At 40.3% G+C, this 27,988-nt stretch overlaps 3 protein-coding genes across 4 annotated transcripts in view; 1 reads left to right on the top strand and 2 right to left on the bottom strand.

Moving 5' to 3' along the window:
• jak2a (Janus kinase 2a) overlaps nucleotides 1–7,399 on the top strand; it is a 45,025-nt gene extending 37,626 nt beyond the window's left edge. For both annotated transcript variants that reach the window (XM_030064792.1, XM_030064791.1), the window contains exons 16-24: nucleotides 443–594; nucleotides 715–865; nucleotides 999–1,132; nucleotides 1,627–1,816; nucleotides 2,067–2,191; nucleotides 2,622–2,794; nucleotides 3,408–3,525; nucleotides 4,256–4,372; nucleotides 4,944–7,399. In XM_030064792.1, the coding sequence (XP_029920652.1) occupies nucleotides 443–594; nucleotides 715–865; nucleotides 999–1,132; nucleotides 1,627–1,816; nucleotides 2,067–2,191; nucleotides 2,622–2,794; nucleotides 3,408–3,525; nucleotides 4,256–4,372; nucleotides 4,944–5,033 (1,250 nt within the window). In that variant the 3' untranslated portion in view covers nucleotides 5,034–7,399. The remainder of the gene's footprint in view (nucleotides 1–442; nucleotides 595–714; nucleotides 866–998; nucleotides 1,133–1,626; nucleotides 1,817–2,066; nucleotides 2,192–2,621; nucleotides 2,795–3,407; nucleotides 3,526–4,255; nucleotides 4,373–4,943) is intronic.
• Nucleotides 7,400–8,633: 1,234 nt separating this feature from the next.
• Nucleotides 8,634–9,944, bottom strand: rln1 (relaxin 1). The gene is made up of 2 exons (XM_030064793.1): nucleotides 9,747–9,944; nucleotides 8,634–8,977 (listed from the first exon to the last, which is right to left on the bottom strand). The coding sequence occupies exons 1-2, from the start codon at nucleotides 9,940–9,942 to the stop codon at nucleotides 8,637–8,639; spliced, it is 537 nt and encodes a 178-aa protein (XP_029920653.1). The 5' UTR covers nucleotides 9,943–9,944; the 3' UTR covers nucleotides 8,634–8,636.
• A 641-nt stretch (nucleotides 9,945–10,585) lies between these two features.
• On the bottom strand, nucleotides 10,586–25,152 carry plgrkt (plasminogen receptor, C-terminal lysine transmembrane protein). Its single transcript, XM_030064794.1, has 5 exons — nucleotides 24,955–25,152; nucleotides 24,468–24,561; nucleotides 15,703–15,833; nucleotides 13,207–13,316; nucleotides 10,586–10,876 (listed from the first exon to the last, which is right to left on the bottom strand). Exons 2-5 carry the CDS (start codon nucleotides 24,546–24,548, stop codon nucleotides 10,776–10,778), a joined length of 423 nt encoding a protein of 140 aa, XP_029920654.1. The 5' UTR covers nucleotides 24,549–24,561; nucleotides 24,955–25,152; the 3' UTR covers nucleotides 10,586–10,775.
• Nucleotides 25,153–27,988: the final 2,836 nt, after the last annotated feature.

Genomic DNA, 27,988 nt, shown 5'->3' with positions numbered 1-27,988 from the left:
AGAAATTTCTATTTTATTGTCTGAAAAAGTTTCCTTGCCTTCGCCCTATGAGCGCTGGGATTGGCTCCAGCACCCCCCACGACCCTAGTGAGGATAAGCGGTTTAGAAGATGAATGAATGAATGATTAGAAGATGATGTCTGAAAAAGTTGCTGGCAAGTGCAGCAGGCAACCCTTGTTGGTTTTTGTGCCAAAGACAAATTTACTGCCATTTGGTACTCACAGGTTGTAATTTTGGAACCTGTGGCTAAATTAATCAAAACCAAATAAATCAATGAACCCTCATCACCTGGGCAGACATTACAGCTTGCTGATGACTCATTTGTTTTTCCTTTTCACCTCACCCCTCATTTCTAATTTTATCCCACCATCCCTTACTTCATCTCCTCTCTTCCTGTCTTCTCCCTTCTGTCTATGCTTCTCTTTCTGTATGCATCCCTTAGTTCTGCTGGAGCGGATCCCATGGGTGCCTCCTGAGTGCATTGAAGACCCCCACAACCTCAGCCAGGCCACAGACAAGTGGGGCTTTGGGACGACCCTGTGGGAGATCTGCAGTGGGGGAGACAAACCACTCAGCACCTTGGACACCACAAAGGTCACAGAAAGAGCACAAAATAATAAAAACGGATGCGTTCAAACAGAGAGATTGACCCAGTATGGTAGCATGCCGGTTCAGTTTGAAAATGTGGTGTTAATTTGCTCTTTCCTTTTACAGAAGAACTTGTTCTATGAGGACAGACACCAGCTGCCCGCTCCTAAATGGACTGAGCTGGCCAATCTGATTAACAGCTGTATGGACTATGAACCATCACATCGCCCCTCCTTCAGAGCAGTAATCAGAGATCTCAACAGTCTCTTCACACCAGGTAGGAAGACAGATGCATTTCCTATTAACAAATGAAGAGAGATTATGAGATCACGAGACATTTTTTTTCCTGCTCTTTTGTTTTTTACCATCATGTCCATGTATATTGATTTTTGCATGCTGTTGTGTGACAGACTATGAGCTGCTGGTGGAGAGTGACATGGTGCCTAACAGGACACGAGGCTTTGGCTTCCCATGGGCCTCGGAGAGTCAGGAGCCTGCCCAGTTTGAGGAGAGGCACCTCATCTTTCTCAAGCAGCTGGGCAAGGTGAGACACAGACATGCAACTCACATGCACACTTGCACTAGAAATAAAAGCGACATGTTTTACTTTAAAAAGTCATGGAGAAATTGGTGCAGTCACATGTTTAGTGTAATGTCCTAAAGATAGATTTGTCCTAAAGGTAGATTTTTCCAACAAAAGTAAAACTGAGGTCAGTAAAACACTTTTTTGTTCCATGTTAAGTAAGTATTGTTAATAATATAAGGTAGCTCTCAGTTACTCCACTGTGCTGATAGTCTTGCCACTGCAGTGATAACATTTTCAGCTATCATTATCTCTAGGATTTTCTATTTGTCTCACTTTCTCTTTCACATTATCTAGATCATGTCTGTGGTTGTGCATATATATTTGCATTTTGCACTCTTTCTCATCAGTTTTATCTTTTTATCTTTCCTCTCTGCTCTGTCTCTCTGTATTTCTCTGTCACTCTATGTATATATGTGTCTTGTCTCTACTTCCTCCCTCACCTACCATCACAGGGAAACTTTGGCAGTGTGGAGATGTGCAGGTATGACCCCCTGCAGGACAGCACAGGAGAGGTGGTCGCGGTGAAGAAACTACAGCACAGCACAGCAGAGCACCTGAGAGACTTTGAGCGGGAAATCGAGATCCTCAAATCCCTCCAGCATGAAAACATTGTCAAATACAAGGGAGTTTGCTACAGCGCTGGTATGAGTCACAATTTATTGTGATTTTATGATTATATTATGTTTTCGTTTGTTTAAACCTATTATATTTATATCACTCAACTCAGTTCATGACAAAACATTAAAATATAAAAGCTAACAAAGAAATAAGAATCCTGTGCTCCCCTCCTCTCCTGCTCCATAATCACCCACAGTCCTCACCTGCTACATATTTGTTCATATATATTGTATCTTACTAGCCCTGACATTACTCTTTTTTGCTCCTTCTGCAGGGCGAAAGAACCTACGGCTAATCATGGAGTATCTCCCCTACGGCAGTCTGAGAGATTATCTCATGAAAAACAAGGACCGCTTTGATTCTAAGAAACTGCTGCACTATGCCTCGCAGATTTGCAAGGTAACATAGAAGTGTAACAGGGCAAACGGTCAGCTGACAGTTTTCAACTCATTCACACTAAAGGATTGTCTGGCCCAAGAGCCCCCGTTGACCAATCCAGATTTTAATCAGGCTTTATAATTGGTGTTAAAAGCATGTAGTGTGACCCAGGCTTTATACATACGTTGTAGTTCTGATGTCCTGCTGTATGGGTTTGAATCTGGCCAGGGACCATTTTTCCTGTCTCTCTTCACTGTTCTGTGTCCAACAAAACTGGAATGCTATAAGAACAATAATTGAAAAACAGACTTATCTGATTCGGTCTGAGAGTGAAGAGTAGTGACATGAGGCACATGGATGATTCACTCAATTGTGCATGATTTAACTGTGTGAGTGTGTGTGTGTGTGTGTGTGTGTGTGTGTGTGTGTGTGTGTGTACCTTTTCTTTAAGGGTATGGAGTACCTTGGCATTAAGCGGTACATCCACAGAGACCTGGCCACTAGGAACATCTTGGTGGAGAGCGAGATGAGGGTGAAGATAGGAGATTTTGGCTTGACCAAAGTCCTGCCACAAGACAAAGAGTACTACACCGTCAGGGAGCCGGGAGAAAGTCCCATTTTTTGGTGAGAACACACACTTCCTGTTCTTCATAACTGCTGACCAAAAGGTTTCTGAGAAATGAAACTATCATATTTTTGTCAGTTGACAAACTGTGAAACAACCAAACATGATAACATGCACATCCTAAGAAATGATTAAGGGTGCTGGATCAAAAAAAGTAGCACAGACATGAAAAAATAAACCATAGCTCCTTTTATAGACTTACTTTAACATCCAATAACTCTCAAAAAAGCCTTCCTGCATTCTTCTACCTCCTTTCCATTTTCTAAGCAGTACACTAAGTCTGTATGGGAGCTATGGTGTGTGGATCTGTTTTTTTCATGTCTGTAGTCGACAAACAATCAAGGATTGTCACTGTATGAAATGTCTGATTTTTCTACAGACGCAGAAAATATTGCTTGTTTACCCTTTGGTGAAGCTTAAATTGTGAGCTTAAAAAATATTGTATGGGTCACATAGATATAAAATTCAGATTCTGTCTCTGTTCATCCAGGTTCCTAAGTGTAACTCCATACCTGTCTGCTGGTATTACAGTATTCACTGATTTACATGATGTATTTATCAATGCGTGTTTATTGCAATGTATGTAAGACTGTGTCATGGTGTTTTTTCTAGGTACGCTCCAGAGTCACTGACGGCGAACAAGTTCTCTGTGGCGTCAGATGTGTGGAGTTTTGGCGTCGTCCTCTATGAGCTCTTCACCTACAGCGACAAGAACTGCAGCCCGCCAGCGGTACCGGACTCTCTTATTTCCTCTCTTTTCGTTCTGTCACTCTAATCCAGGGTGGGAAATGAGTCCCAGCTGGTTGATTTCAGACACAAAATAACAATTTACTGTTGAGCGGCTGGGGAATTTTAAGATTTATTTGCCAGTGGCTGATAGATGTTCACATTTTAAAAAGTTAATTCCCTACCCCACTCTAATCTATCTTTTTTTCTCTTCTCCCTTATGCTTCATCTCTGTGACTTACACCTGGCATTAACATGCATCCTGGGTGATCTGGTTGTGATCGCATAGTGCGGAAACACATTAAATTCAGATGTTATTGCACTAAAAATGCAAGCTCTGAAATTATTACAACATTAACGAAGCAGTGTTAGTGCAGTGTCTTCATTCTACATTGTAGGAACCGCGTAAGCAAAAGTAAACTTCTTTGTTGCCTTGCTGTAACATAATTAAGTAAACCAGTGGCCCTCTCCTCCACGTTGTTTGTTATACACATATTATCTAAGACAGTTTCTTCCCCTGCTCTGTAAAATATGAAGGGCCCTGCGTGTCTTTTCCACCCTTCCTTCCTTTTTGATTGGCAAAATGTTGCCAGAACAGTCCATCAGTACTGCTCTTATTGAAATCATTTGATTGAGTACGCGATTGTTATGTTCTCAAATAGAGGAAATATTTCGTATGAATTGGCAGGCTGTTTTGCTCTCAAACTAAACAAAAACTACTGTTTCTTTTCCAGGTGTTTATGGACAAGATGGGCAGTGAAAAGCAGGGCCAGATGATCGTCTACCACCTGATCGACCTGCTGGTGGAGCAGGGGTACCGGCTGCCTGCTCCTGACAACTGCCCCAAGGAGGTCAGTAACTCCTAACTGCACCTGATGTATCGAAGGCCAGGCTCCTTTTTCATCCAAGACTTAATGAGAGCTCTCTTTTGCTCTAGGTTTGGTTTCAGACTAATACAAACATATTGCTAGTTTTCTCATTATAAACACACTTAAATTAGGCTTGTAACAAGATTTTTGTTCCTACCTCAACATAAATAAGGCAGAGACTCGAAATAGAAATTTACAACTGTGCCAATTGTTTACCCTCTTCTTTTAGCGAGGCTTCAGAGGTAGCGTCACTAGTTTGCTGGGTTGTACTTCATGGAAAGGGAAACAGACGACTCAATAAGAGCAAACAGTTTAGGAATAAATAAAAGCCTGTTCTGAGCCCGGAACAAGAAAAAGGCACTTTTGGGTATCATTAAAAAACATATCAAATGAAAAGTTTAAAAATCTGTTGTTGAAATATAAATCCAAACCAAAAACAGTTTCCTTTCAAAACCAAGACCCATATCTGTGAAAGTGGCTCTGCTTGTCCCTAACATGGAGTGCAGTAATCAGTGCCTGTCTTACCTCTCTTGTGAATGTTTCCCCTTTTTAGATTCAGAGGATTATGGCCGAGTGCTGGAGCAGCGACCCGAGCCAGAGGCCCACCTTCACCAAATTAGTGCAGAGCATCGACACTGTATGAGGCAACATGGAGGGACAAGGGGCCCTGATCCCAGAACCTTTAACTCTTCACGCCTGACTGTCCCGGGTCAGTCCCCACAGCTCACAGTGCATGCAGGGATCATCACTGCAGTGTGTGGGATTACAGCAGTGCCACCGTCATGGTATACAGATACGTAAAGTGTACCTACTTTTTTTCTTTGGGTGTAGATCATCTGTCAGCCTGATTAACGCTGATTCACATGAGGACAACAAGGTGACAGTGACACTCACATCCTCAGCAGTTTACGTAATTTTTTCTCCAGCCATCCATCCATCCACTCTCCATTCCTGTTTATTCCTGCTCATGGACTTGAGGGGACATGAGGGGAGGGGGCTGGAGCATATCCCCTCTGACTATATTACAGTTTACAAATTCATCAGTTTAATTTTCACATTTAGCACCAAAATATGGCCACCTCAGTGTCTGAGCTCAGTGACAATACATATTTTATACTGTCTTAAAAAGTATATTTTTGGTATGTTGGTAACTGAAAGAAAATTTTTTATATGAATTCTGCTTCACAGATTGAACTGAATTAAACTTGTTTGCCTGTAGGCCATAGTAATGATATAGATGAGCTTGTGAACAAAAGAAAAAAAAATATCAGTACTTTTCAATGACCTGTTTCAGCTTTGTTTGTCTTAAAACAAAAGTTGACATCAAACCTTTGCATTTTTCATGCTCAGCACATTGCTGTAAAATGAGCTGCACTTAATTTCAGCACATAACAGAGGACATAAATCCATCACAGACCAAAGAGGCCATGGGATTCCTTGCCTGTCTGACTGCACCTGAAAAAGACAATGGACTTGAGTGATGATTTTACACATTCCTGAACCAAATCCAACAGGACTGAGCTTTATCCATGCAGCTCTTATGTAGTTGCAGGCCGGACACAGACGACTCTTGCTCGATGTTTTGAGACTGCAGTGTTGTGTTTTGCTGAACGCAGGGCTGTTAAAAACGACGCTGTGCGCCTCTCATAATGACGAATGTTGAACAGACCCACTACCCAAACTCTGAGCCCTCCTGAGCTCTCATATGACCTTGTCGGAGATCTCTGCTTTAATGGGCCTGTGGACTTAAGTGTGTGACAGCTGCTCGTCACAGCGGAGCCACAGTCGTCATTATGGTTGTGAGCGGCTGAAGCTGCAGAGGAATCAGCCTGAATCCTACAGTATTGTGAGCGATGGTTTGGTATGACCACACCGTCTGCATAACAACAGAGGTCAGATTTGTGACAGAAGTTGAATAAGAAAGTGTATGTGGCCTGCTTTCCACATTTTATGCCAAGTGCAGTGACTTTGTGAAGCAATAACTCGTTTTAAATCTCTCCGAGAGCTCGCTGTGTCTTGTCACATCATGCAACCATATGACTCTTTTCTCCGAAGGGAACAGACTCGAGAAATCATGGTATTGTCTTTTGTAAAATTATCAAGGGTTTTACATTTTATCATCACAGGATATCTTTTTTTTTAATGTTACAATGCTGTATTCGCTGCCTATAGATACCTAATGTGAAAAAAGTAATTAAGGGAGATGGTTTTACATTCCACGATACCTTCCTGTTGCCAGACATTATTTTATTTAAATGTTTTTTTGTTTGTTAATTTCTTGACATTCCCTTCCTTTGATGAATGGACATGCCGATTCATATTTTTGTATGATGAGCATGAAAAATGTAGACATGATATTTTCTTCAGTTTTTCTACAAACCTTAGCAACCACACATTTTTAAGTGGATCTTGCAAAAAAAAAAAATAATACTTTCCTGAGATCTTCTTTTTCAAGTTTCTTTTCTTTTCTTTTTTTCAAATTGAAGGTATAAAATACGGAACAGTGTTTTTCTCTGAATTCCAAAGTGTCAGTAAAACAGCAGCAGGACAAAACACTTCATGTTACAGGTTCAATGTTTCATTATCTATGCAAGTAAACCCACAGCACACACAAACACACAAACACACAAATAAGTCAAAAAGGCTTGTCGCCCTCTGACGTTTTGTTGACAATCATATGCACTCTCTGTCTTACACACTTACACACACTCTTAATTGTAAACCAACAACTTGACTATTCTAAGTATTCATTTTCCATGTTTATGAACAAATCTGTCAAGAATGGCACTTGTTGCTTTTTCTTTGCATAAACTTTTGTATTATGACTGTGATGACGAGTGTTTTCCACTGAGCAGACCGTGGTTATCGTCAGTGATTTTGTTGTCTGTCTTTTTTTTACATTTATGTCGATGGGTTGGAGCATTTATCAGTATATTTTTTACCAGTTGTATCACTTGTTAATGGAATGTGTCCATGGCTTTGGGAGAGTAAATATGATCGATTGTGAAATGTGTGCTTTTTTTTCATATACTACAAACATTCAGAAGATATTGTCAAAAACGGTTAACAAAATTGTTAAGCTGGTGTGGACCTCCGCATTTATTTAAAATCAGTTAATTGCGGTTGTCTATGCAGTATAAATGAAATTAAGCCTGGGGTTTTTAGACTGTTTTGTTATCTTATGGTAAGATGCAATCATCTTTATATGATGATATGATGGATGTGTATAGATAAACTTAAAGATCACCATTGATATACTGTATATTCCAAATGCATACACACTTTATTCATTCAACAAAATGCAGTTGTACAAACTTTGAAGTTGATTTTTTTTTTTTTTTTATCTGACAGAGCTGGGAGGGTTTTTTTATTAGTTCTGGTGAAATTTTCCTCAGTAGTGAGATCAAAAATAATATCACCACCTTTCTGTACATGACGTGAAATGCTCTCTTCATGTGGGTCAGATGGGGTTAAAAACAATCTGATCTAGTGCAGTATTCACAAACTCTGCAAGCAAGAATACGGGTGTATTAATGGGTGTTATATTCTTTGTGTGTGTGTGTGTGTGTGTGTGTGTGTGTGTGTGTGTGTGTGTGTGTGTTCGTGCATCACATGTGACCGAGACAGAAGACAGTATTTTGAAAGAAACTCAATGACCAGAAGAGTTGTTTCCACTTTAATTTACACAGTGTTACAATTGCATCCAGTGGACAGGTGGGTGGTTGTTCATCTTTTTTTTTTCTTTTTAATTATTCAGTGGCAGTTCAGTTCAGTGACAACTGAACCACAAATAAGTCCTTTTTTAAAACCTGAATCTGTTTTCTTCAGACCCTGTCCAATGACTTCTTTCTCACAGCGAGCGGCAGACACCTGGTGATATCACAGTAAAGCTGAAACCTGGGTGTGTTCCTCCCTTTACTACTGAATTCACATACACAAAATAATCTGGACATTCAAAGGCATCTTGAGAGCAGTGTCATCATTTTTGTCCCGTTACTCAGCACAGAACAAAAATGAGCTCAGTTGATGCTGAGGGAAACAGACCTGGACTTGGACCAGTGTGAGGACTTTTGGTATTCCAGGTAGATGACATGATGTGTTGTGGACAACAGGATACAAGTAGGGATGGATAATTACAGCCTATTTAACCAGCAAATGTGAACCCACCTCCCTGTGCTCTGTCCATTATCCCCTCCATCACCCCTCTTCATCCCTCTAGCCCCCCTCCCACCCTCTTCGCCCTGCCTCAACATAAGCGTCCGATGTCGTTCTTGGTGCAGCCTTGGTTACAGCACATCCCGGCCACACCGAGGGAAAAGCTCCTCTTCCTCCTGCTGGGTTTGGGCCAGTCAGCCGCTGGGTCTTGTTTCCCTAATAATGTAGGCAGCTGAAGCCCCTCCAGTGGCACCGGGTTGCCTGGTGGCTGCCTGTCTCCCAGAGCCCCAAACAGGGCCAAGAGGTCAGCCAGGGAGTAAGAGGAGGGCATCTGGAGAGGAGTGCGGCTATCTGTCAGCTCCACACCATGGTTCCAGGTGAGCTGGTTATCTGCCACTGAGACGTCGCTGTAGGAGCTGCTCTGGAAGGGGTCTGCAGGGAGGAGAAGGAAACATGGTCAACTTTTTAAAATCATCAGTTTATCTGAGGGAAATGAGGCTGAATATTACTAATGCAGTGCCTGGTGCATCTAAAAAATACTGCTTTCTACGCAGGAGAAACCTGTCAGATCAATTAATAAATCAATTAGTCCCTCAATTAACCTTAGAGTCAATATGTATAAAGTCTAGTGAAAATTACCTAGTCCTTAAAAGGCAAATATGAGCGAGGTAAGGTGTTTTTCCTTTTATTTAAAACTGCAGGTGGGATCGGAGGACTAACTATAATGATTATGATAATAAACCTCCATCAGTTATCAATATTGCGTCCATTTCCCATGTCGCCCACGTTAAACCATGAGCTGACCACGGTGCTGAAATCCGCGTCAGTCTGCGTTTTCACTGAAATGTGGAGAAAAGTGAGCTTCATCTGATGTAACTATCAATGGTAAACTTAATGACTTTATGAACGCTGTCATTTACGTCTCATACTTATTTTTATTTATTTATTTTTTAATAATTTATTTTTTTTCCGTCTATAGTTGAGGAAAAACACGTTTAGTCTATCAACTTTAGGCTACCCTTTCTCATAGAATCAGTCTTCTTTAAATTTAGCCCAATGTATGATTATTTGTATGTTTTGAAATATAGTCTAAGTATGTGACAGTCTATACAGCCTATGTTTTGTGTGGCTATCTTTCAGTACAAACCTCCGCAGTTCGTGTGCATGAGATAAAGACAGATGTGGAGGGGAGCAAACTCACCCGAGCCCCCCGGTGCGGTCCTCCTCCACCGGGAGCCGCCGCAGGTGAAGATGACCGCACGGATGAACTCTCTCCCGCAAAGTTTGACGCCGTAGTCCCGCGGTACGATCACCCTGTCCAGCCCGTCCGCCTCCACACACCAGCACAGACCAGCGACACACACCACGACCGCAGCGAGAGGCAGCCTCAGCAGCATTTTCACTCCCTTGGAGAAAAAAAAAGACCTGGGAGGACCAGCCGGGCTCAGGTGATGCTCCGGGCTCTCTGCGATCTGCAGCCGCTTCAAATCCCGTCTGAGTCCTCAAGATTTTCTGCTTTTTGCTGTCTGTGTTTGATCTGAACCAGGTGCTCAGAAGTTCAAAAAGATGTTTCTGTCAGTGTGTCCTGAGCGGATTTCCTCTTCTTCTACTCTCTTGGTCACTTGGAGCAACCTTATATACAGCAGTCCACACCTCTCCATGGTGTGAGTCACTGATCTGCTCATTAACCTTTTTCTTAACCCCCCACCCCACCCATCCCTCTCTCTCTCTCTCTCTCACACACACACACACACACACACACACATTAGTCAAACAGATGATAGTGACGTACTTGCAACTTTTTCTTTGGGTGCAATAACATTAAGGAATGATTTGCTCTGATATGATGTGATTACGCATACACCCCCAAGTCCTCAAAAAAAAAAAAACTTTTGATGAACTCCTCTCAACAATTTCTGTCATTTCTAAGGTGTTGTGCATCTTGATTAGACTGGGCTTTGGAGCTGCCCCATGTTAAACATGAATAAAATAGAAAGGGTACATGGCTCAAACACAAAAAACAAAGGAAACAACAGGGCCTCTGCGATATAATGTATTCTTTATTGACGTTAAAAACATGTTTTTTGTAGTGACTACTGCACTAAGCAAAGAAAGCAACTTGATGTCAAAACATAAATAAGAAATTATAAATGGCGTGCACCACCACCGTAAATTATCTCACCCCCATGCAATAACAATAACATTAATAATAATGATAATGACAGTACAGTTATTTGGCTCGGCGGGCCTTCTCTATGCTGTCAAAGGTTGGAGTCCCATGAGGAAGGAGCAGGCGGTCGTGCTCTGTGACCATGATACTCTCAGCCTCCCCTGAAGACACACCAGAGACAGAGTAACCACTGTGTCCCTTATTAGCTGCCTTGTTTTCTCTTCACTAATAAGCTGACTGAAGTGTCACATCCACAAGGTTAATTACAGGGATTCTGTTTTTTTTTTTTTTTTTTTTTTTCCCACATGAAGCAATGTGGAAGGAAACCATTCATTAGTCTGTTTATTCTCCAAATTTGGTGTTTTTGCCAGGACTATGCACTTCTCTCTTTAATGTCATAATACAAGCCTTTCTGATTACAGAAAAATAATCACCAAATGTAGTGCAGAGAGCACGGTGCTGCCTTTTGATGAAAATTAAACAAGCATCAACTGTCTAATACCAACCAAAATTACCTTTACACTTACTTTGTGTCAGGATTTAGTTAATTAAATGGTTTATAATCTCATCACAAGAACAAAACATCAGCACGTTAATGAGAAATGACTTGCAAATATGAGTAGCTTGCCCTTTTCTCTGCTCGTCAGGATATAGACTGTCAAAATAAATATCCCACCCTGATATCTATTTTTTCTCCTTTTAATAGATGCCACGATCTTTTTATTTAGCTAGGGAGGCAAAACCATGTGAGCAGGAAAACCTTTACATCAGAGAGGAGCTCATGTATGGAGTGACTGTTTAACCAGATTTCTCTGGACACCATTTGGCAGCTGACCCAGACCAAACCGCATTATAATTAACAGCAATGTAATTTGTAACCTCTTCCACCAACAAAGTTTTCAAACAATTTAACTGTCATGAGGAGGAGGCATTTTAATTGGACCTCTATTCCTTGAGAACAATGATCATCTTTTTCTCCCTGCTAATTTTGACAGAAACTTCTTCTCAACTGGACAAGAAAGTCCGTGTTGAGGGCACTTTCAATCTACAGCGGTTTGATTTGTTCAGACACTTTCAAATATTAACTTTGTTTAAACGTTTGCTCCTACGTTCCCTGTGATTCCACCTGCGTCAGGACTTAATGGCCTCCTAGGTGTGATGGACTGGCCTCAGGGCCCTGAGTCACAGCGGCATGACTTCACAACCCAAGAGATTGCTCCAGTCTTAAAAAGATTACTGAAAACTGGGAGACACACCTTTAGCAATGGCTGTCTCACATGTACACACTTCTCGTTCCACACACAGGGAGGTCTGCTTTACCTCTGGGAGCTTTGATGGACTCCTGCTCCTACTTTGACTTTGTGCATGAGCAGATCTGTTTCCTGTGTCGAGAAGCCTTCCTTCTTACCTGGCAAATCTGCCATTATAATAGCAATCAGCCACAGTTGCGCCTGGTTTTTAAAGGGAATGGCACTCTAATTGGTTTATTGTATGTTACACCTAAAACACACCCATGATTAATTAAGAGCCTGGCGCAAAAACTCTTTCCCACCATTAAATTAGCAAAAGTGGACTTTAGACCGAGCGTTTAGATCGTTAAAATACAGTTCTAATTGTTCAGAATCAGAAATGTCTCTCTGGTCATTTTTATGTCACTGCTACAATCCAGCAGCAAACCACTGTACTGCTTTGGTGTCATTAGTTTCCTTATGAGTTTTTTGTTAAATTATTTCAATACAGTTACATTCTGTTAAAATATTTGATCAGTTCTATCACAGGAGGGGGCAGGGTGTTGAGGCTGAGAATGGGTTGGTGTGGGGGAAAAATTGTGAAACTGTAAAAATGGTCACTTGTTTTCAGTACTGTACGTATCCCTGGATATCTATGAAAATGAGGAGACCATGAGTTTCATTAGACATAGCACTGATTAATGTAGATGTTTGGTATGTTTGACAGGGAAGAAAACACAATCGAGAACACAATGAAGAGACATCTGATCAAACTCTTTTAATGGATACAGGATATTTATGGTCTTTCCATGTTATTTTAATCTACTCCTTCATTGTATTTATTAATTAACCTTTGGCTATATGATTGGTAAAGCATTTCGGAGCAGTTATGTGATAAAGCGGTATATAAATAGAGGTTATTACCATGTTCCTCATCACTTAAAGAAAAAAAATGTAGCTTTGACCATTCCATTAATTATAATGAAAAACTGTAATATTCACGTGGCTGCTCCTATAATTCAGAGTTCTGTAATGTGCCAGTAATTACAGTTCTTGTCAGAAATACTTCAAAATAAGACTGGCTGTGTTCTGAGAGTCTCAATTTAATAGCTAAAGTCAACTTTGGGTCTTGCTGTAAAACTGAATTAATTGATTCAAAAGTTCACCAAATGGTTTATTTGATTTCACTGCACAATAAAAAAAAAAGTAATATATGAAGTGTTAGAGCGAAGTGAACTGATAAAACGGCTCCCCGGTCTTACCTCTCATACGATAAATCAGTGTCCCATAGGCCATGTCCATCTGATAGGCCAGGACGAAGCTGAGGGGAACGACGGGAGCGAACAGACCTGGCTTTTTCTTCTTAATGGCACTGAAAGAAGGAATAAAGGTAGAGCCAGATGGCAGGGTGGGGGGTGGGGGGGGCAGAATACAGAATGCACAAAGAATAAGAATAAATTTGGCATTAGAACAGGCTGTGTTCTGTTGAAGCAAAATGTGCAGCACTAGTTCTGGTTACTGCTGAGGGGAATTCAGCTTGTGTGTCCTGTTTTCTCAGAGTCTCCGTGTGAGTGGGAGAGCATAAGTTAGTACGTATGCTGTGTGTATGGATACCCCTCCCATCTCTTTTCATTTTTTATTCCTCGACTCTCCCCCCACCTTCTCTGGCGATTGCTGACATCCCTGCACCGGGCGTTGTTATTATGACGACAACGATGATGCTGACCGTGTTAGTTATCATATCCTGTGCCACGTAAGGACAATTATTCTGTTTATAGTGCTATATAAATAACATGCATGCAAACTGGTTAGGGGTGGAAAAGGCGAGGAAGATGTGTGAACACGGAAAACACAGATGTGCTCGGGGGCTCCAGGGAATAAGTTCTCTAGACAAATCTCGTAGGGTGACGCATGTTGGATTCAAAACGGCAAATTCCACTGACTGGTAAAAAGTGTGCATGTCTGAAATAAAAGTTGGTTTGGAGTGAGGCAAGGCGGGGCAGGTACACAGGAGGTCAGGGTGCAAGGTGGCGTCTGAGAAAACAGGTTTTCTGCAGCAGAAAATGGAGTAAAGGCGTTTGCACACCAAGTCCCTATTTTTCACGTTGCCATTTTGTAGCCATTCAACTGGATCCTCAGATCTTCTGGGTCCAGCCTCAAAACACTGCAACATCCAGACATGATCCTGGTTAGCAGCTGTCCTGGGATCAGTCTGTTTATCACACTTTTCTGCAGAGCTGATAGACTCAGTATTTCCGTGCTGTGCCAGTGATCCCAGTAAGTCCAGTCGTGCGTAACGGCTGAGTTTCCTATGTGCTTAGTTTGTGCTTAGTTTACACCTTCTTGACAGTCTATTAAATCATTCCATCAATTTATTACTTGTTGAGAAAAAACACAGAAAATCGAACCAGTTCCAAAAACTTTGATGACGGGCGAAAGTGTCAGAGTCGGTGTGTAAACATGATTGAGGTCAAATTTATTTTTAAACGTGCGATGGATCAAAAATATGGACTTGGTGTGCAAAGGCCTTTACTCTGCAGTTCTGACTGAGGTGTGAAGATCATTTCATCACTTGGACGTCAGGAAGGAATTTGACTGCCGTGTCTCTAGCAAACACACAGACAAACACAGACACACATCTCCCTTTTTCGACATACACACATGTTCACCATCAAGTCATAGAGAAGCACTGGTAAAGGCCACTGGACTTCAAGGTGTGATTAACGCTGCTGCTGTGAAGCTCTAGATCAGTGAGGCTCACACCTAACAGCTACCATACGCAGTTGTCATGTAAGTGTGTATTCAGCAGAGGAACCCATGAAAACAGTCACAACACGTGATAGTATAAACACACCGCATGCAGCTACCACACAAACTCTCTTAGGCCAGACAAAAATAATTTCTGGGTTCCGGTTCCCGACCAAGTGTCCCATTTAACCCCCGAGTCAGGTTATTTTATTGGCCTCTGTGTAAAAATAAAATAAAAAAATAAAATAAAGGCACTATGCGACCGAGTGTGACCTTGTTGGCATTGGTCAAAAGTTAAGCAGGGCTTTTATTTTGATCTATGTTGCACTCGCCTTATTTGTGATGTTCTCGCGTAACTTCGGAAAATAACTTCATGGAATCACGCGCCACCGACAGCACTGGCTGAAAAGAATGGACTTCCGCACGGTGTGTGTGATTTGTCCTCGCAACCCACCAGTGAAAATAATCCGACTACAATAGAAAACCTTTGCAGATGTAGTGAATGAGGTGAAACAATGCCATTGTAGATTTGTAATTAGCCAAGCTTCACCGTGGAGCTTGGCTCTATGGCGGTGGGCGTGATGGGTGTATTCGACATCAGCGCTGCGATGCGAGCCAGAGACATCTCCCTCTGCTAGTAATAATAATAATAATAACGCTGCGGTCCATTAAAAAGGTAACTTATGCAAATATAAGTAAAATAAATATATTGAATTAATTATATTTACAAAGCAACCCATGCATCGCTTCCGAAAATAAAAAAAAAAGAATAAAATAAAATAAAATTCCTACCTACCCATCCTTCCCATGAATAAATAAAATAAAATAAATCCCCCCTACCCATCTTTAAAATGCTAAATAAAAATAAAATAAAATAAAATAAATTCCCTACCTATTCATGCCCTTAAATGACAAGGAACCGGCCTTATGTCTGTTTTTGGAGTGTGTGTCCTCTGGTATGTAATCAGCCATGCTTGTGTAAAACTGCATATACAAACAAGTGGACTGACCCCACAGTGAGTCCCATTGTGGCCAATGCGAAGAAAGTGCCAAAATATTTGAGGAACTCTCTGGACCAGGCAATCTGCATGGCCATCTGCCTCTCTCTCATCTGGTTCTGCATCAGGATCTGACGCTCCATCTACACACACACACACACACACACACACACACACACACACACACACACACACAAAGACAGTAGAAAGGACATAGACACAAGCATGTTACTTCTAACGCAGGTCCCCCACTAAGCCTGCTGGTGGTGCTAGAGGGAGGGTCATGAAGTCAAGTGACAGTTTTTTAGAGCTGAAAACACATTATCATTTGATATTTTGCGGCAGTATCATGGGAATTTGAGCAATACAGACCGGAAATTCCCTTTTTACTCATGTTCCGTACATCTACACTGTTTCCCAAAAAATTCTATGGTAACACTTTGTTTTAGTGGGCTGTGAATTTCATGGTAAGTGGGTGACAAATAGCGAGTCAGTTTCAGTTTTAAAAAGTTTCAGTTTTAAAAATATTTTGAGGTAAAAGATGATAATTTGGGTGTAATTTTAAAGACATTTTAAATGTTACGTGCTAATTATCACCAACTTACTATGAAATTCACAGCTCACTAAAATTATATGTTACTGATTCTGCAACTCGTCATCCCTGCAGGAAGTTTTCATCTCCAGGTGTTTGTCTCTGTTGGCTCAAACAGTTGCTGTACGTGATGGATAGTAAAGCCACAATAAACAAAATGACAATTCAGATGGGAGCCAACTCAAATGATAAAGACGTGGAATAAGAACATAACTGAATGGCTGACTGGCCTGTCTCGCTACTAAATTTCATGCACATCTAAGGCATTTCCAGTTGAGTCTAAAGTTCATCTTTTTCTGATTCTGATTACTGTAGCTTTAAGCAGCCACCACTGTGTTGAGATTAGGGCTTAAGGATATAGCAAAAAAAAAAAAATCATAATGTGATTAATTCCACAGATACTGATATTGAAATTTAGTAGATATCATCATTTGCACCATGATTTTAATTTTCACAAAAAAAAAGAAAAAAAGAAAACGACACTAATGTGGGTTTTGCTGGGCGCTGTACCAAACAAGCATACTTTCTGACATACGGAAAAAATGATTTGTAGGCCAGGACATCACACTTTATCTACAACAATGTTTTGTCACACTTTTCACCTTTATCATAAAATTGCAGCTTTGGCGATTGGTGTATTGCACATATTGCACATATTGCCCATATTGCGATTTTGATAATATTTTTCAATTAATTGTTAAATCCTAGCTGAGAATACCTGACCACTAAGGACGGTGCAAAATGACGGATATAAGAGCAGCAACACAGAAACACACAGACAGGTGGAGGAACATACTGATTCCTTTTAACCTTAGAAGTATACATTAGGCAGAGAGAGAAAGAGAGAGAAAGGTATTCAGACAGACAAAGAGAGAGTGGAGAGAGAGAGAGCCCGTCTCCTGAGAGGCTGTATCCAAGCTCATGAACCTAAATCAGATGACGTGGAGCTCATTGTCCACTGTTTCCTGTTTCACAAACACTCATGGCTGCATGCACACTCGTACGCACTTACTGTGCGGCACTGGCCATTGTGTGCAATGAGTGACATTCTTCAGTAAAAAGCTTATTATTCTAGGAAAAGTCACTGTGTCAAAGATGAGCCTTTATTTCCACTCAACATGAAATTAAGACTCGGCGAGTGATGATGCTGAGGCGTAACAAAAGACAAAAAGACTGGAGTGGCATTCAAGTGTGCACAAATGGACATTAATGGACATGGAAATTATAGCATGTCAGAGAAGCATGATTTCAATTTCTCCTCATCTCTCCTCACTAATGTAACAAATCTGTATGTATGCATTAATAGCTGAACATCACCTGGCATCAAAGGTAAAAGTAAAGAAAAAGATCATGCTAAAAGTTTTTTTTATACTGCGTAAAGACAAGTCCGACCAAGCACGAATACCAGCCCATGAGAACTAACTCCTTACCGTATATGAATGAAGTTTATGAACAAAAGATGACTATTAAACAATAAACATATTACAAGGCATCTGTGGGAATATCAGCACCCTAAAGGTCAGAGGGTTCGAAGTGGACGTGGCTCTGTGGCCATGAGGTAAACGATACAAAACCAAAACCCTGGACTGGCCATAAAAGATTTTTGCAGCTCCACTGAAACAATAACAGTATCTCCAAGTCTAATTTGGACTGGTGCTGAAATCTGAGCACCTCAGTCATCGTTCATGCAATTTGCTCTGTGGGAAATCCGTGGGATACACTTGCATTACGTAGCTATGACAACGCAACTAGCCTCATCCGTGCATTGGGTGTAGGCTACGTTTTCATGTAATTAGCCACTGAAATAACACTATGAGACAACCGGAATGAAACTTCACAATAAGATGTTCCTTTTTTTTTAAATGTGGCAGGTCTGGATCACGGAGCGGTCGCTGTGTGGCTTTATTTTTCAATGCTGTATAATTCATGGGTCAGTGTGAATGTGTGCAGTTTGTGCATCAGGGCTAATAAAAGCAAACATCCTCATTTCACCTTCCCTGCTTATCAAAAGAAACCACCAAAAACAAATTGATATCGGTGCTGAAAATGAAGCTATAGCAATTTTATAGTCATTCTCTGGATCGCCATCATTTTCTGCTTTTACATAGTTATACCAATCAGTTGGTGTGCATAATTAAAATAGCACGATCACTCAACGGTCTTACGCATTGAATACTTGAGGAAATGAGGTGTGAATAAAATCAAGGAGTTTAATTAGCTGATTAAACCGCGCTGTGACTGAAACAACGGCAGCAGCAATGGGGAAGGAAAAACTTCAGACCAAGAAAAAAAAAAAAAAAAAAAACAGGGAGGCTAAGCTGTAAACAAGCTGTGATGCTAGCAGGTTGAAGCAAAAAGTACTTCACCTAATGAGGTGCAATTATAAATCCAGCCAAATATGGAGTTCAAAGCATCTGTTACACCACAGGACCCTTCAACCCAATTTGAGAAGATCAAACACAATGCTGGAGACCAGACAGGTAATATTCAGAAGACATGTGTCAGTGAGTCAGTACATCTGCTGATATGGCATAGACAAAAATCAGCAAGGATCTTACCTGCGCCACTGCCTTGAGATGAAACCCAGAGGTGCTAAAACCTGGATGTGCTCCATTAAATTGTGCACCTATTAAAATGCTGCATCTACATCCAAATGGTCCACTCCATGTAGTGCCAGTGACACCATGCTCTGTTACTGTGCCACATTTTGTCCTATCCACTCCCACACAGTCTGCTTCTCACTATTAATGTCCTGCAGAAACACTGCAGGACTTTTACAGAACACTGGCAATACAGAAATGGTGTTTTAGGGTGGATTGTCGCTTTAGCCTCTGTGGAAAATTTCTCTACAAGCCTCAGGTGGTCAACATGAGAGAACACTGCGTGGAAAATTGCTGGAACAGCTTGAACAATCAAAAGAGTTTGTTCTTAAAATGAGTAAGACTGCCAACCTACAGTATAATGATGAATAATACTGAACTCAACAAGCTCACACTGCTTTAATAATATGATAATATTAAATAAATAACCAAAGGCATTTAGAAGCTTAATTTGATTACTGAGAAATATAGCGTTAATTTTGACATTTGACCTTTAAAATACACCACCAACAGAGTATCATCGTCATCCCAGTGTGAATAGGGTAGCCTATATTTTGAAGACAGCCTTGAAAGTAAGACGTGGATTATAACACGAGTGGCTGTGAGACAGTGAGGAGACCAAGCACAGAAGAAAAAGCAAAAGTAAATCAGAGTCTACTGTGAAGGTGACGAAGTGAAAGTCGAGCTGAATCATACGGGGAAGTTCACTGACATTTCCTAAAGGACACGAGGCAGAGAGCATGCAGGAAACCACACGGAAAACTGAGAATGGAGGAAAGAAAGAGAAGAGGGAGAGAAAGCAAACAAACAAAAGTCATCAATCCAGTTACTTACAACTAACACACTAAGTCATACCACGTCTTTTTTTTTTTTCCAGCCAAGTACGCAAAGCCAAACTTTTTTTTGGGTCCATGTAAGTCATACTGCAGGTGGCCTACTTGACTGTTTCTGCTTCAACATTTAAGTAACAATCCAAAGTGTTCTGCATATTTTGCATCATCTAAATAAGACTTCTGAATTAACGGACATACTATGCACTGTGTGGTACGTAGTGGTTTCCAACAGCCTTTGGTATTTGTAAAGAGGTTTAATGGCAATACTTCCCCCTAACACTTGGGTCTCAGAATACAGTATTTCCTCAGTAGATAGATGCCTTATGTCTGGATTTAATATTTTAAAATGCTAGACAAGAGATGCAAAGGGAACAAACAGAATAATATATAATGTAAAATGCCTCCTGTTTCTTCAGGTTGACTAAATCTGGTGACATCATTTTTGTCCATTCTCAGCATCTGGGAAACGCCTGGTGGTAAAGCATTTGGCACTGATGCATCAATTATACCTTAATCCCATCTGTTTCTCTGTAACTTTCTCAGTAAACTCAAGTAGAGGTTACACGATGCCTTTGGCAAAAAAGAATAAATGCAAGAGGTCATTTATTCTGCATGCAATCAGGCTATTCAACTGCAGATCAGATCAAATCAGATTTTTAACTCAGCTGTTGCTATGATGTTGCTGTTTGTGATCTGAGGCGCTCCTTCGTGGGTGATGTTGTGGTATCATGTTATCTATGCTGTGCTCCCATTCTGTGTATATGTCATGCACAAGTATTTTGTGATCAGATGTGGATTTTGTGGCTGATGTGCTCCTTCGTTGATGACACTGTAATTGTGCTGGAAAGTTTTATATTTATGAATGTAATGTTTTAATGACGGATGTTTTTAAACGAACTGCAAACTTAGTCAAAGATAACTTCAAGTCATCAAATGTCAAAATCACCACCACACTGGAGAAAAACTGACAAATACATTTATGATTTTTCTCTTTGGGAATGAAAATCCACTTACTGCTCCAGCTGACATGATATATGGTGATGTGATGGATGTCAAACCTTCTTGAAAGCTGACACACAGTGCTAATTGACTCAACCGAGTATATATACACATATATCCATATATACAGTACCAGTTAAAAGTTTGCACACACCTTTTCCTTCACTGTTTTTTCTTTATTGTTATTATTAAAACAAATTCTGGCTTGTTTAACACTTTTTTTTAGTTTTCTACATAATACTGTATATGTTCTTTCATAGTTTTGACGTCTTCGGTATTAATCAACAGTACAATGTAGAAAATAATAAACAAAAACCATTGGATGAGAAGGTACTTCCAAAATTTTGACCAATAATGATTACACACACACACACACACACACACACACACACACACACATTTAAGTATGTATGCATGTGTGTTCTTCATATGACGTGTGCACTAGTTATGAGCTATAAGTGACAGCAGCAGGGGGTCAACACAGCCATTAAAAGCCTTACAGGGAACTCTTTGCTCACCCGCTCCGGCTTTACACTCCAACCCCTTCAAGCCAAGTGGATCCGGAAGAAAGGCACTACCCTGTTATTAGCAGCTGATACCTTTTCTTAAAAATAAAGTGAATGAAACTGTCTCAGCTTTCAACTGTTCTTCAGATGTGTGCGTCATACGAGCATACCCTTCTTCACTACATTTTGCAATCATGTGAATCAAAGACAAAGCTCAGTGACGCCGGCTTTAAGTCCAAATCAAGCGAGTGGCAAGGACTCATTTGCTGTAAGTGATGTGACTTGGCAACACTGGCGAGCAATCATCTTTGACATCTTAATGCAGGGGAAGGCATCGGCAACGCTGCTCAAATATCCTGAAATTGCCAGTGTCGATCATACTCATTAAAGTCGGTGTGAAAACACAAATTGGATGTTGATAAAGAGACGCAGTCGCTGAAATTATTTCTTGTTACAGACAATAACATTCGTCCCCGAGCAACCCTAAAGATTTTTCATTAAATGATCCATTTTATTAAGCTGTATAATGTTCAGCCAATATCTGAAAGATTTCATGTATTCTTAAAATTTCAACCTTTGCTATTGTACATGAGAAAAAGAGAAATATGTAAACCATATCTTACTAACTTACATTTACATGATTTTGAAATAATATATAATTGACAAGTTTCTGTGCGAATTGACAACAAATTCACACGGAATACACGTTGTTTGAGAAATGCGTCTGGACAAAAAAAGGTGCAACCCACACATGCTGTATTTCAAACCAGAGGTCGACACAACATGCCTGAATAATTTTATATGTAGGAGGAAAACGATCCAAATCCACTACAGCAATCCACACACACCACATCCTGGCCTGTGAGTCATTCCCACAACCCAAAGGAAGACATTCTGAAACTCAATTGCTAAACCTTGGCGATCACTGAATGATATTAGCCATCATCAACCACATTTACAGCTGGACGAGGAGGGAAAATAAAGGGGGGCAACAAGACAATGCACCTTTTGAGGGTAAGTCAGATAATGACATTGTTGTTATGACAGCCACATATCCCACCTGCTGCCCTGCACCTTACAGGCATGAATAAATCACAACATATTGGCCACAAAATGAAGAAAAAAAAAACCCTTTTGTTCGTTTAGATGAAAAAAAAAAAGAATTAATGATTGCAATAAAGCCTCTGTCTATGAATGGAAACACTGCGACGCTAAGCAAGATATCCCTTTCTGTCTTTTACACCATGAAAAGAAAGAAAGGAACAACAGATAGATAGATCTGATGGACAGATGGGCGGATTTCTGTACACCAAACAACCCAAAGTGTCAGATTTTTTATTTTAATTTCTAGTGGTGATCCCAAGGTTTCCAAAGATTTTACACATCCTGCTGTATTACAGGGAATTGTGTATAAAATGATGCACAAGACATGTACATTTTCAACCTGAGGTAATAGTGCAGACACAAAACAACGCTGGATTTGAATATTTCATTGAAAATAAGAATAATACAACCTCAGTGTATTCAATTCAATACCATACTTACACTATATTACCAAAAGTATTCGCTCACCCATTCAAATGATCAGAATCAGGTGTCCTAATCACTTGGCCTGGCCACAGGTGTATAAAATCAAGCACTCAGGCATGCAGACTGTGAAACAAGACATTTGTGAAAGAATGGGCCGCTCTCAGGAGCTCAGTGAATTCCAGCGTGGAACTGTCATAGGATGCCACCTGTGCAACAAATCCAGTCGTGAAATTTCCTCGCTCCTAAATATTCCACAGTCAACTGTCAGCTCTATTATAACAAAATGGAAGCGTTTGGGAACAACAGCAACTCAGCCACGAAGTGGTAGGCCACGTAAAGTGACGGAGAGGGGTCAGCGGATGCTGAAGCGCATAGTGCAAAGAGGTCGCCCACTTTCTGCACAGTCAATTGCTACAGAGCTACAAACTTCATGTGACCTTCAGATTAGCCCAAGTACAGTACGCAGAGAGCTTCATGGAATGGGTTTCCATGGCCGAGCAGCTGCAGCCAAGCCACACATCACCAAGTGCAATGCAAAGCGTCGGATGCAATGGTGTAAAGCACGCCGCCACTGGCCTCTAGAGCAGTGGAGACGCGTTCTCTGGAGTGATGAATCACGCTTTTCCATCTGGCAATCTGATGGACGAGTCTGGGTTTGGAGGTTGCCAGGAGAACGGTACATTTCAGACTGCATTGTGCCGACTGTGAAATTTGGTGGAGGAGGAATTATGGTGTGGGGTTGTTTTTCAGGAGCTGGGCTTGGCCCCTTAGTTCCAGTGAAAGGAACTTTGAATGCTTCAGGATACCAAAACATTTTGGACAATTCCATGCTCCCAACCTTGTGGGAACAGTTTGGAGCGGGCCCCTTCCTCTTCCAACATGACTGTGCACCAGTGCACAAAGCAAGGTCCATAAAGACATGGATGACAGAGTCTGGTGTGGATGAACTTGACTGGCCTGCACAGAGTCCTGACCTGAACCCGATAGAACACCTTTGGGATGAATTAGAGCGGAGACTGAGAGCCAGGCCTTCGCGACCAACATCAGTGTGTGACCTCACCAATGCGCTTTTGGAAGAATGGTCAAAAATTCCTATAAACACTCTCCTCAACCTTGTGGACAGTCTTCCCAGAAGAGTTGAAGCTGTAATAGCTGCAAAAGGTGGACCGACATCATATTGAACTCTATGGGTTAGGAATGGGATGGCACTTCAGTTCATAGTATGAGTAAAGGCAGGTGAGCGAATACTTTTGGTAATATAGTGTATGTGCAATAACCTGTGCAATAATCCATATTCTATACCATACTTATGTGCAATAACCTGTGCAATAACCCATATTCAATACCATACTTAGGTGCAATAACCTATAGTGCAATAACTCCTGTCCATGTTTGCACTTGTACATATATTTTTTCTTTTCTTTTCTTTCTTTTTATTCTATATATATTTATATTTATATTTATATTCCTTTCTTTATTTTTCTTGACTAATTACTCTTTTTACTTTACACTTTGAGTGGGAGTTGTTATTGCAACAAAAAGTAATTTCCCCCTGGGGATCAATAAAGTATTCTGATTCTGATTCAGTGAAGATGCTGTAGATGTGCCACTGATGTACAAAGTGTTATTATTTCCCCCTACCTCTTCTTGAGGCTACTTGAGGGGAAATTACAGCTCAAAAGGGTTAATATTGTGTCAGCAAGTGCACTTGTCTCACCTGCAGCCTGGAATTGACAAGCATGAACTCCTGCTGCTTTTTCAAGTTTGCATCCATGGATTTAGACAACAGGAACCCCATGGTGACGTTTGTGCTGTTGATTTAAAACACATAAAGCAGCACAAGATCATGCACTTTACCCAGCTGTTACACACCAATACACCATCAGGCACAATAACACAAAGTGTACTCCGAGGTCCAGCGGCTTAGTGACTGAAGTGTAAAATCTCTGTGCATTAACACAGAGAAGCAACGTTAAGTCTGCAACTTCATTTTCAAGCTTTGCTGAATCAAATAAATAGACGCTAACTCTGTTTTACATTCAGGTTTTGTAAGCAAAGAGGTATTGGTCGATTTATCTGCTGTCGCTATAGCATAAAGCTGGATTATTAACTCAAACTGGCTGACGTTAGTAAGCTAACTAACTACCGGTAACTAAGTAACGTTAGCTTCCGGAAAATAAAGCTTTTAAGTGACAATATTTCACCTTGTGGGTATCTTGGCTGACTGAAAACGAAAGCGTTACGCTGCCAACTATATGTCACAGACAGCTGCAGATTAAAACAAGAATGTAAAATAAGCCTGAAGAGGTCTCAAGGTCATGTCTCTGACAAAAGACATAATGAGTATCGACGCCCAATAAAATAAAAATCGCTTTTGGTCAAAACTTCTTCTTCTTCTTCTTCTTTTGCATTTCCGGCAGGCTAGACGCCCCATGGCGTGATGCTGCCCTCTACTGTCCGTGTTAACACTTTGCATGTCATCAGTTGGCTACTCTTCTGTTAAATAAAGGCCAGTAGACAGCAAGACCGCCTTCCCAATGAGTGGATTATTCTTTTGAAATTTTTTTTCTTTAGACTTAGACTTTCTTTATTGTCATTGCACAAAAAAGAAGAAAAAAAAAAGAAAAACACAGCAGTGAGTTTTTTGCAACGAAATGTCGTTGCTTGGCTTCCGGATTACAACAGAGATGGAATTGTGGGGCAGTTTAAATAATTAAAATATAAACTATATAACTAGTGCGTAAAAAAACTAAAGCTAAATAATAATGAGTGCAAGAAAGAATAAATAGATAACACAGAATCAACAGTGTAAACAACAGGATAAACTGTAAACAACAGAAACATCGTAGCAGCAGGATGGAGAGTATTTTGAACAGGTCTTTGTCTTTGAGCTACAGGTGTTGCACATAAACAAAACTACACTGCACAATGCTGCACTGTTTCCCTGTTTCCACTTTCACACAGTCCACCTTGAGTCCAGTAATTTTAGGCCAAAATTGGGGTCAACCTAGGACAAATTGCAAGAGAAGCAAACTCAACTGATTTTGTATCCTCAGTTTGTCCTGAGTGAGGGAAAAAAAGTCCCAAGAAATCCCATTGGTGGAAAGTTTTGAAAATCACCTATTTATAACCACATATTACCAAAAAACACTGTTTTTAACACATGGTTCAAATTTTTACTTTCAGATATCACTATGAAAATTCACAAGATGATTACACACACAAAGACAAGAAAAAAAGTCAGTTACAAGTTCTTTGAATTATTCTGTTTACACATGCAAATCACACATTATCTTATTTGATATGCGCTAATAAGGAATAAATGCCAGAAGAGACATTTAAACAGTAAATTAAAAGGTTACTACATATATAGTAACCTTGAATTAAAAGGTTACTATATAACTGAATTAAAAGGTTACTATACATATAGTAACCTTTTAATTCACTGTTTAAATATCTGTTCTGGCATTTATTCCTTATATTCCTTAATAGGGCATATCAAATCAGATCATGTGTGATATGCATGTGTAAACAGAATAATTCAAAGAACTGGTAATTGACTTTTTTTCTTGTCTTTGTGTGTGTAATCATCTTGTGAATTTTCATAGTGATATCTGAAAGTAAAATTTTGATCCCTTTCCCCTGTGTGTTAAAAACAGTGTTTTTTGGTATTAAATGGTCATATAGAGGTGATTTTCAAAACTTTCCACCAATGGGATTTCTTGGGACTTTTTTTTCCCTCACTCAGGACAAACTGAGGATACAGAATCAGTTGAGTTTGCTTCTCTTGCAATTTGTCCTAGGTTTTTTCATAAAATGACTGGACTACTAAGCCTAAGTTTGGCCAGCTTGACTGATCCTTCCCTGCTGAGCCCCATGGTAATGTATGTTGTTGTTGTTTTTTAACAGACCCTTGAAGTAGAATGGCCCTTTTCTCATCTCCCCCCTTCCTTTTCAAGCTTTGCTTTAACAAACCTGCAGTATTCTAATTCAATAATTTAAAAATGTTTTGATGCCTTAATCACCATGTCCTGTGCCTGACAATAGAGGACAGAGGAGTCTATAAGTGCCATCTCAGGCAGTGAGCAGTCAAAACCACCAGCACCACCACCTTTCCACCCGGATGTAGTGGATCCATTGCTGTAGGATTCCTTACACAAGTGATCCGCTCCTCATAACTCTTCGTACCATTCTTACCAAGTAGCATCTATTTAGGTTACTATAGTCACTGTTATGCATCCTATAAAACAAGTCACTGTAGGATGTCATTGTTCCTGGGCAGGCATCAGCAAACAAGATCACTAATTTATTATGCAGCCACTGTCATATCTCAAGAAAAGGCTGTGAATATGGCAATTGTAGAAAACTATTCTAAGAGTTCAGTGCAGACTATTTATACCATGTGGAATGGTTATTGGTTATTTAATTGAAAAATGGCTCCCTCTGTTGGTATTTGTGAGTGTCTTACCTGTTGGAGGGTCCATATCTAACCAAGCACTCACAAAGAGCCCTGTTTTATTATGTAATTTGAATATTACAGGGAAGAAATAAACTTATTTAATTGTGAACTTGAGATGAAAAAGGTTTATAAACACTAGCAAACTAACAATACACCTCAAATGATTTTTCCCCCAAACTGTGTCGTGTTTATCACTTTTGATTTGTTGAATCAAAGTTCAAAATGACAGTGCACTGACCCAGTGATCCAATGAACCAGATCAAGCCAAGCTATCTCATTTCATTAACACAGTACATCTGTTGTTGAGAAGCCTGTTGTAATTTCATCCTCCTGGATACCTTAAAATACTGCATTTATACCATTGTTTTTGAGGCCAAATAGCCAGCAACAGAGGCACATCTTGTTACAAAGTACAAATACAGCTTCAGGAAATGTAGGAAAATAAACTACGCCATTCTGAAATACCTGTGGCTAGAACTACATTATTAGTTTAATTAAAATATTTTCATTTTGGCTTTTAAAAATCATAAAATTAATATTTTAGGCAATGATATCTATGTAAAAGTATCTTATTACAGACTCTAGTACGATTCTGTCACCTACAGGGTACAAACAATAAAATACAATGGCAGTTACAGCCTACACAGAGTTTAGTACCATCTGACATGTCTCATAGACACCTGTTGCCAATTGTGGGTTTCCTCATAGTCTCAAAAAGGCACAAGTCTCTGTTGACGTTGTCTTTGAACATTTTGTGGTATAGATGGAATGAAGCCGTC

Source organism: Myripristis murdjan, chromosome 12 (assembly GCF_902150065.1).
Source record: "Myripristis murdjan chromosome 12, fMyrMur1.1, whole genome shotgun sequence".
Taxonomy (NCBI): Eukaryota; Metazoa; Chordata; class Actinopteri; order Holocentriformes; family Holocentridae; genus Myripristis; species Myripristis murdjan.
This window is presented reverse-complemented; position numbering and strand designations above follow the sequence as displayed.